This window comes from Canis lupus, chromosome 11 (genome assembly GCF_048164855.1).
Source record: "Canis lupus baileyi chromosome 11, mCanLup2.hap1, whole genome shotgun sequence".
NCBI lineage: Eukaryota > Metazoa > Chordata > Mammalia > Carnivora > Canidae > Canis > Canis lupus.
In genome coordinates, this window is record NC_132848.1 from 6,125,014 (window position 1) to 6,142,685 (window position 17,672).

The window sequence follows — 17,672 nt, forward strand, 5'->3', positions numbered from 1 at the left end:
AACAAATTAATTCTTTAGATTTGTTAATGTTTCTCATATGCTACAGGCAGCTGTGGAACGAAGCTAAATAGCAAAAATGGGAGAAGTTGGGTTTGAGAGTAAAGAATTTTAGTTTTAAAACAAGATAAAAAGAATCTGTAATGGGGATTGGGATAGAAGACAGACTTAGTCTCCAATTTGTATGGGTTTCTTCAGTATTCTAGGGATAAGGAATGACTAGCCAGAGACACACCAAAGTGAGTTCTGCATGGTTTACTATATTGCTTTACATAATAATATATAAAAATTCTATGGTTAGTAAATCTATTATGCATTTAGTAACATAGGCTTAATTTTCTTTTTCTTTTTTTTTAAGATTTTATTTATTTATTCATGAGAGACATGCAGAGAGAGAGAGAGAGAGGCAGAAATGTAGGCAGAGGGAGAAGCAGGCTCCATGCAGGAAGCCTGATGTGGGACTTGATCCCGGATCTCCAGGATCACACCCTGGGCTGAAGGCAGCGCTAAACCGCTGTGCCACCTGGGCTGCCCTGGGCTTAATTTTTCTAAAATAAATATTCTATTATGTTCATAAGAACAAAATCTCTTCAGTTACATTAAAAGTTTAGCACAGTTTTAAAATGTTTCAGTATCCTAAATTGTATATTAACTAACAAAGGTGTCCAATTCCAAAAATGCATTGAAGTAGTCTAATGTGAATAAATAAGAAATTACATTTTAAATAGTAAATTTTAATATGTGTTACATTGATATATAAATTATAAGCACGTAAGGAAATTTTTTTCTGTAATAGTTCCTTGGGAATCCCAGAACTTAAGCCAAGATTGACACCCAAATCATATATGGTTTACTATTGTACTTTATATTAATTGAAAAGTTTGCGCTGTTCCTAAAAATATATTTCATTCTCTCAAGGGGAGAAATAATATAATAATGAGTTTCCCTTCCGGAGAATCCCAAGCCTGCAGCATATTTTATATTAAATCTCAAGACCATGAAAAGGAAGGATCTGATTAATTTTAATTATTGTGAGCAGCAAAAAGATATGGATGATTCCTAAGGCAAACAGTGTTCTAATCAAACTGAAATAATCGTATTAAACCTAATGCCTAGGAAACCAGAAAGCATTCAACACAGTTTGAGAAGTGCGGAGGTAACTTTTGATAGTACCTCCAGGTATGATTTAATAGAGGATACAAGGTAAATCAAGTTCTAAAACTCTTTGAATGGAAAAACACAATCTGAGTTAAGATATGGAAATTTATTGGTAAAAGAAAACACTAAAGTTGCTACCAAAAGAAAATGGAAGATATGAACATCTCAGAGGGTGCTGTGTCTATTATCACCCAAGGTAGATGATGTTATGAATCAATATACATCAATACATGTATTGATCATTTGAAAACTATTTCATTCCCACTAACCTGTTAACACATCTATCAGTTGATATTATTATTATTGTTATTGTTCTTGTTCCTAGGAGACTAAAATTAATCTCCTTACCTAGGTAATATTTTTGCTAAGTATTAAGTCTAAAGTTTAGCTCCACACAAGCTTGACTAGAACGGACAGATAGAAGTCATTTTCGAAATAATAATGTAATTCAGATCATCACCATCATGATATAAGTCGATAATCAGAGAATCACCTAGTCTTCTTCCATGTTGTGATGTATCACTTTTTTCTTGAGTCTACTTTATGTCTATTCTTTACTTATAAATTCTTTATTTTTGTATTACTTTCTTTTTATTTTTAATTAAATAAAGGTTATGCATGTAAAAGTTAAATGGTGTTAAAAGGCATACAGTAAAAGGAATGAATGATTCCTTGTATTTTCCATTCTCACCCATAATCCTTGTCTGAGAAGTAGCAATTGTCAATCCCATTAGATATTTGCTTTAGAATTCATCACATGGTTCTAAAAATGTGCTTATGTACCTCATCTACCACTGCGATTTGGAGGCATTTCTTGCATTCTTATTATAATAGGTAATAAATTAACTATACTACTACTATTACCTTTCCTCCTTCATTCCCTCATTCCCTAGATTTATTGCATAATATTTGGATAAATCAGTGGTGAGTGTTTCATTTAATAATTACAGAAATATTTTGTCATTTCTGAGACCATTGGTGTTACATGAGTTAATAATTCCCTATTTTTTATATACTTAAAATTATGACCATTTGTTTCCATATAGTCAAGTATGATATTTCCCCCCAGTAGTTGCCTTATGGTCTCTTCTATTTTATATCTCAAACTGAACTAATTTATTAAAGCCTGTGGCATAGCTCTTGTCCAAGGACTTTCTGAGTTGGATTAACTTTCCAAAATCTTTGGCCTACACCTTAATTTTGTTGAAGTGCATTTCTCAATTATTTTCTTTGATACTCTTTGAAAGAACTTAGATATATTTTGAGGTTTTGTATGTCTGAAGATAAATGTATTGGACCCTCACCCTTGATTGATATTGGCTGGGTATTGTTCACTCAGTTTTCTAGCATATGGTAGTGATGCAGAGAAATTAGATACCAGATTAGATACTGAACTCCATATCTTTGGAAGTTTATTCTTTCATGACAACATGCTCCAGTTTATTTTCATTAGTATGCAAGAACATTTTGGGAGTTTTGAACAGTTTATGTTTCTTGTTTTTAAAAGGCATCTGTTAAATATTGGACTTTCTGGATTGATCTATTACATTATGCAATTTGATCTTTTTATTTTTTGGTATATCAGTAATTTGATTTGTTTTCCAACAGCAAAGCCAAGCATGCACAGTTATCTAGGAGAAAATTACATGACGAAAGTAGGAAATGGAACTGAGAAACAGGCATCTGATAGACTTGAAAACAGAATACTAAATTTTCCAATAAAAGTTTACTGGAAAGGACCATGGGCCAATTTGCAAACAGCAGTGGAAACTAGAAGATGTTTTTGCAAAACACATTGCACATACAAGTGCAAATGGTCTAAAGAAGTCTCCAGTAACTGAATCAGATTCATCCCTGTAAACTCAGAATTAACAAATCATAGTATTTTTCTGATAACTATCATTCTAAATGTCTAGAAATACGCATTGAACAGGACAGCAAAAATAAGAGTAAAGCAAAACAAAGATCTAGATAAAATTAGGGTAATAGCAGTGGAAAACACCATCTCAGAAAGTATGTTATTTTTATCACTTTGTTAGGACATCAGAAAAAGAAGCATTAGAGTCAGAAAGCTATAAAAGCAATTCTGATTTACCCTTACCACTCAAGGTTCAGAAAAGTTAATTTCACAGAAAAATAAATTAAAGAATCATACCTGAATCACATTAAAAAATATGATTCAGCATAAAGACTTACTAAAAATGTAAGCATACAATTATGTGTCCAACTCTTGATTTCAGCAGGGGTCATGATCTCAGGGTCACGGGATGGAGCCTCATGTCAGGCCCTGCACTCGGTGGGAAGTCTGCTTAGGATTCTCTCTCTCCCCCACTCTCTCTCTCTCTCAAATAAATAAATATTTACACAATACTACATTAGTTTAAGGTGTACAACAAAGTGATTCAAGGTTGTACTATATTCACCATAAAAGTAGCTACCTTCTGTTACCATAGAATGTTTTTACAGTATCAATGTATCACATAAAAAATATGAATCAGTACAATGTCTTACTAAAAGTGTAAGCAGATAATTATAAAATTCCCTATGGTGTGTCTTTTATTCCCATGACTTATTCACTCCATCACTGGAAGCCTGTTTCTCCCTCTTCCCTGCACCCATTTTTTGATCCCATCTACCTTCCTTCTGTCTGGCAACCACTAGTTTTTTCTGTATGTATGCCTCTGATTCTGCTTTTTGCTTGTTTATTCATATGTATTATTTCTTAGATTTCACATAAAAGTGAAATCATATAGTATTTGTCTTTCTTAGTCTTACTTCACTTAGCATAATACCATCTAGTCCATCCATTTTGTCAGATATGGTGAGATCTCATCTTTTTTACAACTGAGCAATATAACACCCACACACAAACACATACCATATCTCTTCTTTATGCATTTGTCTATTGATGGACACTTAGATTACTTTTGTATCTTGGCTATTATAAATAATGCTGGAATAAACGAAGGGGTACATATATATTTTTGAATTAATATTTTTAGCTTTTGGGGGTAAATACCAAGTAATAGAATTATATAGTATTTCCATTTTAATTTTTTTTGAGGCACCTCCATACTGTTTTCCACAATGGCTGCACCAATTTACATTCCCACCAACAGTACCCGAGGATTCCTTTTTCTCTACATCCTCGCCAACACCTCTCATTTCTTGTCTTTTTAATTTTAGCCTTTGTGACAGGTGTAAGATGATATCTTGTTGTGGTTTGATTTGCATTTCCCCAAAGATTAGTGATATTGAGCATCTTCTAATGTACCTTTTGGCCATCTATGCAACTTCTTTGGAAAAATGTCTATTCAAGTCCTCTGCTCATTTTTTTAAAATCCCATTGTTTTTTGTTGTTGAGTTATAGAAGCTCTTTATGTATTTTGCATGTTAACCCATTATCAGATATATCATTTGCAAATATCTTCTCCCATTCAGTAGGTTGCCTTTTTGTTTTGTTAATGGTTTCATTTGATGTGCAAAAGCTTTTTATTTTGGTGTAGTCCCTATAGTTCATTTTTGTGGTTACCCTTGCCTTAGGAGAAATATACACAGGAATTCTTCTGTCAAAAGACAATATAGAAGCATATTTGAAATACATGAAAGAAAAAAAAATGTGTGAGCTAAAAATGTGATGAATTGGCTAACAGCCAAGTACTGGCTAGAATGACATTATAGAAATCCTGGGACTCTCAGACACAAAGGAAGTTGCTCTCACTTTCACCCTTGACTCCCTGGTCCCCACTCTACGCATAAGGCTGCCAAGAGCTAGAAGAATTTGGGATGCTAGAGATGCAGCCCTGAGCTGTTAGAACCTGTTAGTGTTTTGTTTGTTTGTTTGTTTGTTTGTTTGTTTGTTTAATCTTTATAGGCCCAAGTTCAGGCCTGTTCAAGAAAGGTCTCAGAGGAGCCTAGCTAGAGTTTGGTCAAGGAAAGAATTTTGTTGTAAATGTAGGAAATTAGGAAATGAAACAAAAAGCAAAATACAACAATGAGGAAAGAATGGAAAATTCAACAAGAGGTGTTAGGAAGAGAGGATATGTTTAAATAGAAGAAAATAAGAAACACCCTAATTGTCACTGAGAAAAATTATGAATATTCTAGTCTAAATGAATATATATTAAAATAAGAGCAAAAAACAGGAAATAATTATTCATAGGAATATAGAAAGATTTTCTTAGAATAAATTCAAGGTAGAAAAATTGCATCAAAATGATACATGAGGAAGGAAACTCAAATATATAATGTATTATGCCAAAGAAAAAAATGAATCCTTGATTATAAAAATGTAAGAGAGCTAATTGAATCAGTAATGAGAAAAATGTAGAATTTTCCGTTTTCTGCCTTTCATATTAGCAACCTTTGAAGCCAAAAAAAAAATAGTATTCAGTAATGATCAAAACTGAATAAAATTCAGTGAAATGAAGAGCCAAGTAATGGTAGTGAAAGTGTAAGTTGTTTCAGTTTTCTTCAAAACCTTTTTTTTTTTTTTTTTTTTTTTTTGTGAGGGGTGCTTGGGTGGCGCAGTTGGTTAAGAGTCAGACTCTTAATTTTCATTCAGGTCATGGTCTCAGAGTTGTGAGATTGAGCCCAGATCAGGCTCCATTCTCTGTGAGGACTCTGACTGGGATGCTCTCCCCCTGCCTTCATCTCCTGCTCGTGCATGTGCATGCATGCTCTCTCTCTAAAAATAAGTGTTAAGAAAAACCAACCTTTAGTTTTTAATTTTGATTTTCTCCATTGATGGGGTAACATGTACTTTTCATAATCGACTTCTCAAAATCTAGTTTGAGGAAGTAATCATAGATGAGTTTTTCAAAGATGATCATTGTAACATTCTTCTTTATTGAGAGAATAGAAGCATGTTAAATACCCATATTTTTATGTAACAAACTGTCAGATAATGTCTTATACATTCATAGGGCTGTGCTGCTTCTGTCATTGAAGACCATTCATTACTATTCTCTTTATGCCTTTCCTCTAGGTAGTTGCATGTCTCACTTTCTTACTTCATTCTTGTCTCCACCAAAGATCACATTAATAGAAAGACCTTTCTTGATCACTCCCTGTGTGAAAAGTATCACTCTTTTTACAGTCATCAGGCTTTTTCTAGTGTCCTTATCGCACTTTATTTTTTTATATAGAAAATGGAACTTAACATTACACATCAAGTTATTTTATAGTTTATTGTCTGTCTTCTCCAGTAGAATGTAAACTGCTCGAAAGTAGAGACAGTTTTATTCAAAGTTGTAACCCATGCCAGTAATTATGCCCAATACCTAGTAGTTGCTCACTAGATATTAAGTGAAGGATACAGTAGAATTTCTTTTTTTTTTTTTTTTAAGATTTTATTTGTTTGACAGTGAACACAAGCAGAGGATGTGGCAGGGGGAGATGAAGAAGCAGACCCCTTAACTGAGGAGGGAGCCCTATGAGGGGCTCCATCCCTGGACCCTGAGATCATGACCTAAGCTAAAGGTAGACACTTCAGTGACTGAGCCACCCAGGTGCCCCTCTTTTTTTTTATGATTTTGGGCAGTGGGTGGCTAAGTGGTTGAGTGTCTGCCTTTGGCTCAGGACGTGATCCTAGAGACTCGAGATCAAGTCCTGCATCCTGCTTCTCCCTCTACTGTGTCTCTGCCTCTCTCTGTGTGTGTCTCTCATGAATAAATACATAAAATCTTTTTTAAAAAGATTTATTTATTTTTTAGAGGACAGGCATGAGTGGGGGGAGGGGCACAGGGAGAGGGAACAGACTTCCTGCTCAGTAGGGACCCCCACTCGGGGCTCGATCCCAAGACCCTGAAATCATGACTTGAGCTGAAAGTAAGAGTCAGGCACTTAACTGACTGAGCCATGCAGGCACCCTTAGCATTCGTTATTAATGGACATCCTTCAGCTTACTTTGTGCTTAAAAAATCTGATGAATAATAGAAATGATATTGTATCTCCAAATTGACATTAAAATCTCCAATATATTTTATCAACTAGAATTTAGGAAAATATGTGAGTGGCCAGTTATATAGTTTACAATGCGAACATATTATCATGTCCTATTCCTAGGAAGTACTAAAAAACAAAATATGCCATTACTACCTCAACGTTTGGGAAAATTGTGAATATCTGGGTCTTTTTGATAGTTCTGTTTCTCATTTAAGTATAGGAAGTTGATATTCTGGATAATTTATCAATCTTACATAAGTTTGGCTGATGGGAATTATTGTTTTGAATTTAGGCATTTCCAAGTATGTTGAAAGAACCCTCACTTTTTTCAGATAAGGTACAACTGATAACGGATCACAGAGGGATGACTTCTAGGAAATAAGTTCGTATTCACATGTACAAAGGGATAAGAATTACAAAGGATTCTGAGGAATGCATAACATTAATAACATAGAGCACATATATTTCAAGTAGTGTGCAACTCAAATATTTGTGTGAGATTTCCATTTCAAATTAAGAATTTGTATTTTCATGACATTACTTCAATGGTGCTATTGTGCAATTGTATTTAACCTGAGAAGGAAATTATAATTGTTCATACTGGGTTTCTTTGTGTGTGTGTGCATGCATGTTTGTTCTTCTTTTAAATATATTTACCTAACATACACACATGTATTAGAAAAAATATAGTTGGGCTATTTCCCCTAAATCATAGTTATGCCTGCCAACAACCCAAGAAATAAACATATTTAAACTCCTTTGAATAAATAAATTATATCTCCTGAATAGAGTCACCTGAAACCCAGGTATAGAGCTGAGAGTGAATTGACTTAAGCATAGAGATACTGTTGCTCTTTTTAAACTCCTCCAAGGTCAGCAAACATCACATCCCTTGTTTTGCAAAATGTCATTTCTCAGAACAATCCTGCAAGCGATATGGGGTTGACGTAATAGGATATTATAATTGATTCACTTATAAACTGTCATATCCAGGTTCAGGGCCTAATGACCCCATTACCGTTCGGTGAATTGTTCTACCTTTACTTCGTGTTACTAGGGCAGAGTTACCACAATACGCAGTTTACGGTGAGAGAGAAAAACTCTAGTCTTCATAACAATTTATAACTATTTTGACAAAAGCCATTCTTGTTTATTCTTCGAATCAGTAAAATCGGTATCGACTTTTATCAAAAGACCAATGTACCAACAATGCCTTTTAAAAAACTGAAAATGAATTTACCAGCCAGTTATTTTATCAGCTTAAAGAAGACAGGATCAGGTTTGCACTTCGATCAGTCTCACAGGTGTGTGACCAGGCCTGCAGTGAATTGTACAGGAACAGTCTAAGAACATCAGATACTTGGAAAAAAATTTTAATCCCTCACGCAATTAGTCATTCCTATGAATATCTATAAATCTCTACTTATTTAATATTAAAATAAACTGTGAGTGGATAACACTTTGAATTTGTTTCAGATGTTGCAGCTACACTTGTGTGTGGAGTCACTAGGAGTCTGGATCCCTGGGTGCTGATGGAAAGTCCTTGCAGTGAGCACGTACCGTGAGTGCAATTGTTTGTTCTGTAAACTACTGAGATGAGAGGGTGAATTTGTGACTGCAGCATTTCCTAGCCTCTTCTGAAAAATATGAATATTTCAAAGACAAATTGTCATCTACTCTTCAATGAGTATGAAAGACTGCTTGTTATTGGTACAAGCAGTCTTCCTCCTAAGCTGATAAAGATTTTATAAGACATAAGGAGTTTCTGGGGATCCCTGGGTGGCGCAGCGGTTTGGCGCCTGCCTTTGGCCCAGGGCGCGATCCTGGAGACGCGGGATCGAATCCCACGTCGGGCCCCCGGTGCATGGAGCCTGCTTCTCCCTCTGCCTGTGTCTCTGCGCCTCTCTCTCTCTCTCTCTGTGACTATCATAAAATAAAAATAAAAATTAAAAAAAAAAAAAAGGAGTTTCTGTGATGCATGCCTGCTTGTAGTGTCTGAACAAGTTTATCCAGCCTCCTTTTGTGAAGGACTTTCGATTTTGATTTCTGAGCCTGAAATATATCCTCATCTTTGGAAATCTACTTATTATTGAAATTGTTTTAATAGTGCCATCTGTCTTCCTTTTCCATTGAAAAATTAAATCTATATTCAATTACACATGATATTTTTCATTGTTTAACTGTGTCATTACCTATTTCCTCTTACTTATCTGCTTGAAAATAAATATAGATCTTCTTATCCTGGGTCTATAGTGATCTCATCATGCTCAAATGAATTTCAGAAAGCTGGTGGTTATCCTTTTCCTTTCATCAATAAGCTGATACTTTTAAAAAATCATGTTATTAAAGAATATAATTTATTTTAACTTTTCATTACTCAAAGTTTTCATCCTGTCTTCTTTCCAGCTGCTAATAACTTTTAATGTCCTGTGGCTATTTCTAAAAAGCTTAGAATTGAGCATCGCTCTCTTGCTCTCTCTCTCTCTCCTATTTTTATAGTATAAACTTATCATTATACCACAGTAATCTAAGATCTTATCTTATGTCTCCTAGAGTCACGTTCAAGTCATAATATCATTTTTATGGACATATCCATGTGCTGAATACATTAACTATGTGGATTATTCCTCTCTCTCCACATATATATATATATATATATATGTTTGGTATAAAAATTGTTTATATAGATATATATTTGTAGATAAAGATATATAGATATACATTAAATTTACATATCTTGCTTTCTGCTCTAACACTGGGCCTATCACTGAATTCAGAACAAATTATTGATTAAAGTTGCTATATTATGTTTTTATTTTTAAAATGCCCTGGAAAAGTTTCTTATTAGCTTAAGGCACCACTGCGCTCTACCATAAAACTCAACATTCTGGGCAACCCTGGTGGTCAGCGGTTTAGTGCCTGCCTTCAGCTCAGGGCATGATCCTGGAGACCCGGGATCGAGTCCCACATTGGGCTCCCTGCATGGAGCCTGCTTCTCCCTCTGCCTCCTTCACTCTCTTTCTCTCTCTCATTGTCTCTCATGAATAAATAAATAAAATCTTAAAACACAAAAACCTCAACATTCTGCTCAAGTGGGATTCTATTGTCTCCTTTGCCACTTGGCATAATGAAATATTTATTTAAGGTGGTATGCAAGGTTTTTCAGAATTTCTGTTATTTTCATTGAATCTACCTATTGCCTATTCATAATTAGGACTAATCGTGTTCTTCTAAAAATATTAATCACATCATGTCTCTACCTTGCTCAAAACATTCCAAGAAGCTTCACATCATCTTGGAATAAAATCCAAAATCCTTGTAATGGTTTAATATGGTAGATCTTATATGATCTGATCTCTGCCAACTTTTCTAATTCCTAAGCATGTATTTCAGATGCATTACATCTGAAATCTTTGCCAGAGTTCTTTGTGCTACTTTTGAATCTTTGCCAAACATGCCCTGCTGATTTGTGCTTTATAACCTTACTATTTCTTGTTTCTTTTACATGAAATTTTGCCTAACTTCTCTATCTCCTCACTTGCCCATTTCTCATATTATTTTTATCTTTGCTCATGTAAGAAGCATATATAATGTTGTTCAAGAGAGAGTGGTCTTTACCCAATTTCTTGGGGTGCTATAACTGCATAGACTGGATGGGTTGATCAACAAAATGCCTTTTCTCACAGTTCTAGATGATGATAAGTCCAAATTCAACATGCTGCTGGCAGATTTGGTTCCTGGTGATAAATTTTTTCATGGCTTATAGATAACTGCCTTCTTGCTGTGTCCTCTTATGGTCTTTCCTTAATGCCCTGGCACAGGGAAGGTGAGAGCAAACTCTGTTATCTCTCTTTATAAGGACATTCACTAATTGTTGTAGCAAGGCTCTACACTTATGACTACAATTAATCATAATTATTTCCTAGAAGGCCCCATCTCCAAATATAGCCACACTGGAGGTTCAGGCTTCAACATACGGATTTGAGAGGGATGCAAATATTCAGTTTATAACACCACTAAAATAGCATGCTCCTTCCTCTACAGTTCTCTACCCCTTATTCTTCTGTGATCCTCTTACTGAATTTAAAACTGTTTGAAATGGTACTACAGGATACCTGGGTGGCTCAGTCTGTTAAGCATCTAACTCTTGATTTCATCTCAGGTCATGATCTCAGGGTCTTGGGATTGAGCCTCATGTGGGACCTCATGCTTAGTGGGGAGTCAGCTGCAGGATTTTCTCTTTCCTTCTGCCTCTGCCACTCCCCCCACTTGCATGCTCCCACATTCTCTCTCCCTCTTTCTCTAAAGTAAATAAATCTTTAATAATAATACCTACATCTCTGTTGGATTTCTCAAATAGAATGGAGGATTGGAGATGTCATTATATAATTTATATTTAACAAAAAACTTTTTGTTTCACGATAGTGGATATTTAAAGCAGCATGGGGATTTTACTTTTTTTTACTTACACATGGGATCTTATAAGAATAAATGAGTCATGGAAGTCCCCTTCACTCCTATTACAGGCAATTTATGTTACTCAAATTTCTATTAGGAAACTCTTCCAACTCTTTAAGCTATGTTTCTACATAATTCTATTTCAGGGAGTCAACAATATACCCGCCTTGATGATTATAGGATGCAAATATATTCTTACATAATTGCAGAGTACTTAAAATGCAAATGCCCATTGGAGGGAGGTAACTGAGTTAAATTACATAAGAAACTGTTTGTTAAACAATTTCTGTAGAGTTTTATATGCCAGAATATTGGTATTTTCAAAGAATGCATTTTTATTTAGACCCTTTAGATTGTTTGTTTTGTTTTGTCTCAGCACTGGTATTGCATCTATTCTCATTACTCTGTATTGCCTACATGTCCAAAGAATAATGGTGTCTCTTCTTCACTTTCTTCCTCATGTAATATAAACTAAATTAACCAATGCAAAATATGCATATGTGAACTTATTTTTTTCCTCCATGACCCTACAATGCACTAACCAGGGGGAGAAATTAATTGGAAAAAGGCATTAGAATAGAATAATTAGTTCTGATATGATTATGAATCCCTTAAATCTCTGACAGTTTCATCACTTAGTCCATTGATTTCAGGGAACAGCTTCTGGTACTTAAACAAAGCTACATTTTCAGTGGATATTGGAAATGATGTCAAGGAAAGCCACTCCTCTGAACATCACGTCTAACCTTCAATACCTCATTATTGACCAGATGCTGGCTCATTCATTCAAATTACTTAATTGAACAATTCAAGTCCAAGCATAAAGTAGACAAATTAATTTAGTGACTGTCAATAAACTGATATCCCCTGTGAAACTTCAGAAACTTTCTTTACAATTTGCAATAGTATTTGGTTGACCCATTTAAAAAACATATTATTTGAGTAAACATTACCTTAAATTCTGCTTTCAAATACTATTTGTGTTTTGTATTAGTTTATATTTTTTTCCTTATTGATAAATGGTTTTACTCTTGTTTTCATATCTTGAATCAATTCATCTTATGACATTTATTTTGGAATTATGCTTGGAGTAAGGTGAGTCATTCTTAAGTATATCTGTAACTTCATATTAAAATGGAAAGGTACCTATTTTTTATGAAAAAACTATTTTTTTAAGAAATCTGAAGTTCCCCAAACTAGTTTTTATCCTCTATGTTCTTTGCCTTTATTGTTTAGTAAAATGGGTTCAGCTTCACCTTCTAAACCAACATTTTTACAAAACTATTCAATTTAACCTTTGGTATCAAAATTTCAGAGGACAGACATGGCATAAAATATTTTCCATGTAAGAAATTTTGGAAGGAAAAAAGCAAAATTTTTATTGCGCACCTGTCTGAAAGATAAAATGCCCTCCAGTTCCCCAATTATAAAAGGTATAATCTCAAATACAATAATAGAATTACAGTCTAATCTATACTGAAAATTGAGTGCAGAGATTTATATCCCCAGTGCTATCATCACCCATTTCCAAATTTCTTTTAGTTTTCTTTATAGAGAATTCGCAAAGAATTAAAAACTTAAAAAAAGAGGGTGCCTGGGCAGCACAGTTGGTTAAGTGTTGGATTCTTAGTTTGGTCTTAGATTTCAAGGTCATACTATTGGGCCTTGTGTCAAGCTCTAAGCCGAACACAGAGTCTCCTTCAGACTTTCTCTCCCTCTCCCTTTGCCCCTCCCACCCCCTTCTCTCTAAAAAAAAAATACATCTTAATAAATAAATAAATAAATAAAAAACTTAGAAAAATTTTCCTTCTCCAGAATAAATCATTCTTTAGAAAAGTTCTTTGGAAAAGTTCTTAAAGCTAAAGAAAAATGTTCCATTATGTTTGTTTGTTTGTTTTCCACATTTCAGTTTTAATCTGTCTTTTAACTCTGTTGTAAGTGATAAGACCATTATACCTATACCAACAATTTTGGGACCGCTGGGTGGCTCAGCGGTTTGGCACCTGCCTTTGGCCCGGGGCATGATCCTGGAGTCCCGGGATCGAGTCTTGCGTCAGACTCCCTGCATGGAGCCTGCTTCTCCCTCTGCCTGTGTCTCTGCTTCTCTCTCTATATATCTCTCATGAACAAATAAATAAAATCTTTAAAAAAATACAACAGTTTCCTAAGAATATCACACAAAAATAGAATACTTTATATAAAGTATACATGCACTATATTTAAAAGAGTTCTTTGAGCTTTTAGCAGGACAATTTATGGCAAATTAAATTAATTTTGGAGTTATAAAATAAAGATGTTTAAAATATGTTTATAAAATATCAGTAAAAGAGTATCCTAGCAAATAACTACAATGAAAATGGCATAATTTTAAGATTGTTTGATTAGTGAATTATTAACTGTTTATAGCACTGTATGAGAATTTTATGTAAATCCCTAGTAATGCAAAGAAGTCTATAGTTGTAGAGGGTGAGTGATTACTTGCAGAACTGGAGGGAGTTGAGAGGTGGAACGGAGAAATTTGAAAAGGGTATGGAGAAACTTGGGGGGAGCTACATGTTTGTGATTTAGTGATGGTTTTGCAGAGGTATGTATATGTCAAGTTGTCAAATTGTACCCTTTAAATTGGTACAGTCGTTTGTATGTAAATTTTACCTCAGTGATGCTGGAAAAATACATATATAGCAAAATTGGCACAACTAAAAGGAGAAATAAAGAAATCTATAAATAGATTAGGAAGCTTTAACATCTCTCAATTGTTACTAAAACAAGTAGATGATACATTAGTAAAGGATAAAAGATTTGAAAACCACTTAACTAAAAAGGCCTAATGAAAATACAAAGGACATTATATTCTAGGGGAAAAAAATCTTTAATTACACATAAAGATTTACCAGAATTAACCATATACGGCCTGTAGGGCATCAGTGGTGAATTCATTTAAGTAATTAAGAAAATTTTAAATTTTAATTAAGAATTTTTTTATATTAAACAATTTTATAAAGATTTTTTTTATAGTTTTACATAAACTATTTTAGAAAAAAGAAAGTAAACACTTAACTAGTTATATGAAGCAACTATAATTAAAGATCTGGAAATGATTTTTATCACAGAGATTATTAAACATCCATTTATTTATGAATATAGTTGTAAAAATTCTGATGAAAATAACATCAAAACAAATTAGAAATATAAAACAACAGGTCTCTGAACAAGATTTATTTGCAAATTGAGCAGTGTTCAAAAATCATATCTAATGTATTTATCACATTAACTTGGGAAAAAAGGTGAAAATTTAGGTTGTTATCTTGAAGCCAGTAAAAAACTTTAAAAAATTTTTAACACTCATTTGTAGTTAAAAAATTAGAAGTAAAAAAAATTAAATTTGAAAAATTAGAATAAAAGGCAGCTTTCTTAGTGATTTTCAAATATAGCAAAAACCTAGAGCACATGTATTAATTTGGCTTATTAGATAAATATACCTGATGCCATCATTTTTTACAGCAATGTATTAGGTCCCAGATACTGTAATAAGGTGATAAAAGTAAATAAAAAACATAAAATTTAGAAAACAAATTTTTAATATCAAAATTTTAGATTAAATGGCTATATATGTAAAAAAAGGAAATTTCAGATAAATACCTACTAAATATTGTTAGAAACCATAAACTAGGAATAATTTTAGGAAAAATGTCTTCTGAATCTGTATATTTCAAAGTACAAAATGTTGAGAGAAATATTGTCGAATAATTATATTAAAAGGCATTTATTGCTCTTCAATTAAAAACAACTGATTTAAAGATGGCATCCAACTACTCGTAGTCATTGTATTTTTCAAGTCAGGCCCACACTGAAAGTTCAAAGGAAAAATTGCCAGTTTTACCAAAGAATGTTCCTAGTGAATAATGAAATAGGAAATACACATAAAACATAATAAAATATTATTCAGCCTTAAAAAAGAAAGAAACTCTGCCATTTGCAACAACATGGATGAAACTAGAAAACATTATGCTAAGTGAAATAAACCAGGAACAGAATGACAAATATTACTTGCTACCACTTATGTGAGGAATCTAAAAAAGTCAAAGTAAAAGCAGAAAGTACAATGGTGGTTGCTTGAGGCTGGAGGGGATAGGGCAGGAGAAATAGGAAGGTATTAGTCAAATGGTACAAAGTTTTGATTAATGCAAGAATAAGTCCTAGAACTCTATTGTACAACATAAGGCCTATGGTTAATAATACTGCAAGATATACTTTAAAAAATTGCTAAGCCTGTAGGTCTTATGCCGAATGGTTCTTATTGGATAAAAAATAATAATAAAGAAGACAGGAAGAAATTTTAGAGATGGTGGATATGTTGATGGCATGCATTGGGGTGATGATTTTATAGATGTGTATTATCTACAAATTCAAGATAATTGTTTTATTTTCTCAGACTCCACAGTCCTGAGTTCACTTTCAGGACAAAGGCTTTTGAAACTTAATCAATTTGGTCTGTTTTTTATGAAAGCACCCCTTTTATGATGTAATATTAAACAGTCTAACCACTGTAATATATGTGGAGAAGAGTACATCTGGAAGACAGAGATTGGTAGGCAGTGGGAAATAACAGAAGAATATACCTTTTTGCTTATGCATCTAAATTATTTTATACATATATGTAAGTAATGTGCAAAAAGCTCTCTCTCTATATTTATTCTACCGAAAATAATTAAACCACTTCTGAGTACTAGATGCTTTCATTACTGGTATAATATAATATAATAGTTATATTTACATACAACATATGAATGCTAAATATGAGGGATGTCTGTCACAGATTGGTCAGAATATTTTTCTCCCCACATTCTATTTTGAAATGTAACTAGCCCATCAAACGAAGGAGATGTTTCTCCTTGTATATAAGCTGACCTTTTGACCGATTTTGCCAGTGTACTGTGGAAGTGACATTGTGTGACTTTCTAAGACTGGATTTTAAGAGAACCACTGTTTCTGCCTTTGCATCCTGGAATATTCCTTCTTGGAGACTACAGTCACTCAAAGGGGCTGACATGTTAGAGGACAGAAGCTTCTGGCTGTCTCAGTTGAGACCCATTGGACAGCTAGCACCAACTGCCAACTATATGAGTGTATCCATTTTCAAACCTCCAGATATCCAACTGAAACCAGGTAAAGATTAAGAACTGCCTGCAGAACTCATTAAGATCTGCAGAAGATCATAAGAAGAAATTACTGGTTATTATTTATGCTTCTGTATTTTGGGGCCGATTTGTTATATATGAAGAGATAGCCAAACAAGTCTTGAAGTCATAGCTCTGCCTTAAAAAAGGGACAGTGAAATATTTTCACAGAAAAAGTATTTTAGAAGATCGTTTTATATATTTATCTTCCCCTTCTATTTTCTATCTCTTGGCATTCACTCTAAACTCTGTATTATTTAAGCCAGGAGTCAAGAAACTATAGTCCACAAAATTGTTATGGGTTGAATCATGTCTCCCAAAAGTATGTTGGAGTCCTGACCCCACAGTACCTGTGAATATAACCTTATTTAGAATTAGGGTATCGAGTTTGGATGAGTACATACGGGATTAGTTGGAGCCCTAATTCAGTGTGAGTGGTATCTATTAGAAGAGGAGAAGAGACACAATAGAACACCATGTGACAATGGAAAGAGAGATTGGAGAGATACATCAAGAAGCAAAGACATGCCAGAGGTTGCCAACAACTACCAGAAGCTAGGAGAGAGGCAGAGAAGTGATTGTCCTACAGAGTGCCCAGAAGGGATCAACCTTGCTGACACTTTGATGTCAGACCTATAGGCTGCAGAACTATGAGAGCATAACCTATTGTTTTTAGCCACCAAATCTGTAGTGATTTGTTATGGTGGCTCTAGGAAACTAATACAGAGCCAAATGCAGCCTAACCACCTGTTATTTATAAATAATGTTTTATTGTAGTGCAGCCAGTTCATTCGTTTATATTTTATATACTGTCTGTGACTGCTTTCTTGCTACAATGGCAGAGTTGAATAGTTGCTACAGAAATCAAATGACCTATAAATGTGTGTGTGTGTGTATCACTGATTATATCATGCATCCTTTCTGAACACAATGGCA

At 33.9% G+C, this 17,672-nt stretch overlaps 1 protein-coding gene across 1 annotated transcript in view; it reads left to right on the forward strand.

The window, feature by feature from the left end:
* Nucleotides 1-17,672, forward strand: part of LOC140600496 (uncharacterized) — a 94,006-nt gene that overhangs the window by 36,044 nt on the left and 40,290 nt on the right. Inside the window, exon 4 of the mRNA XM_072768767.1 lies at nucleotides 8,578-8,662. Within this exon, the coding sequence (XP_072624868.1) occupies nucleotides 8,578-8,662 (85 nt within the window). The remainder of the gene's footprint in view (nucleotides 1-8,577; nucleotides 8,663-17,672) is intronic.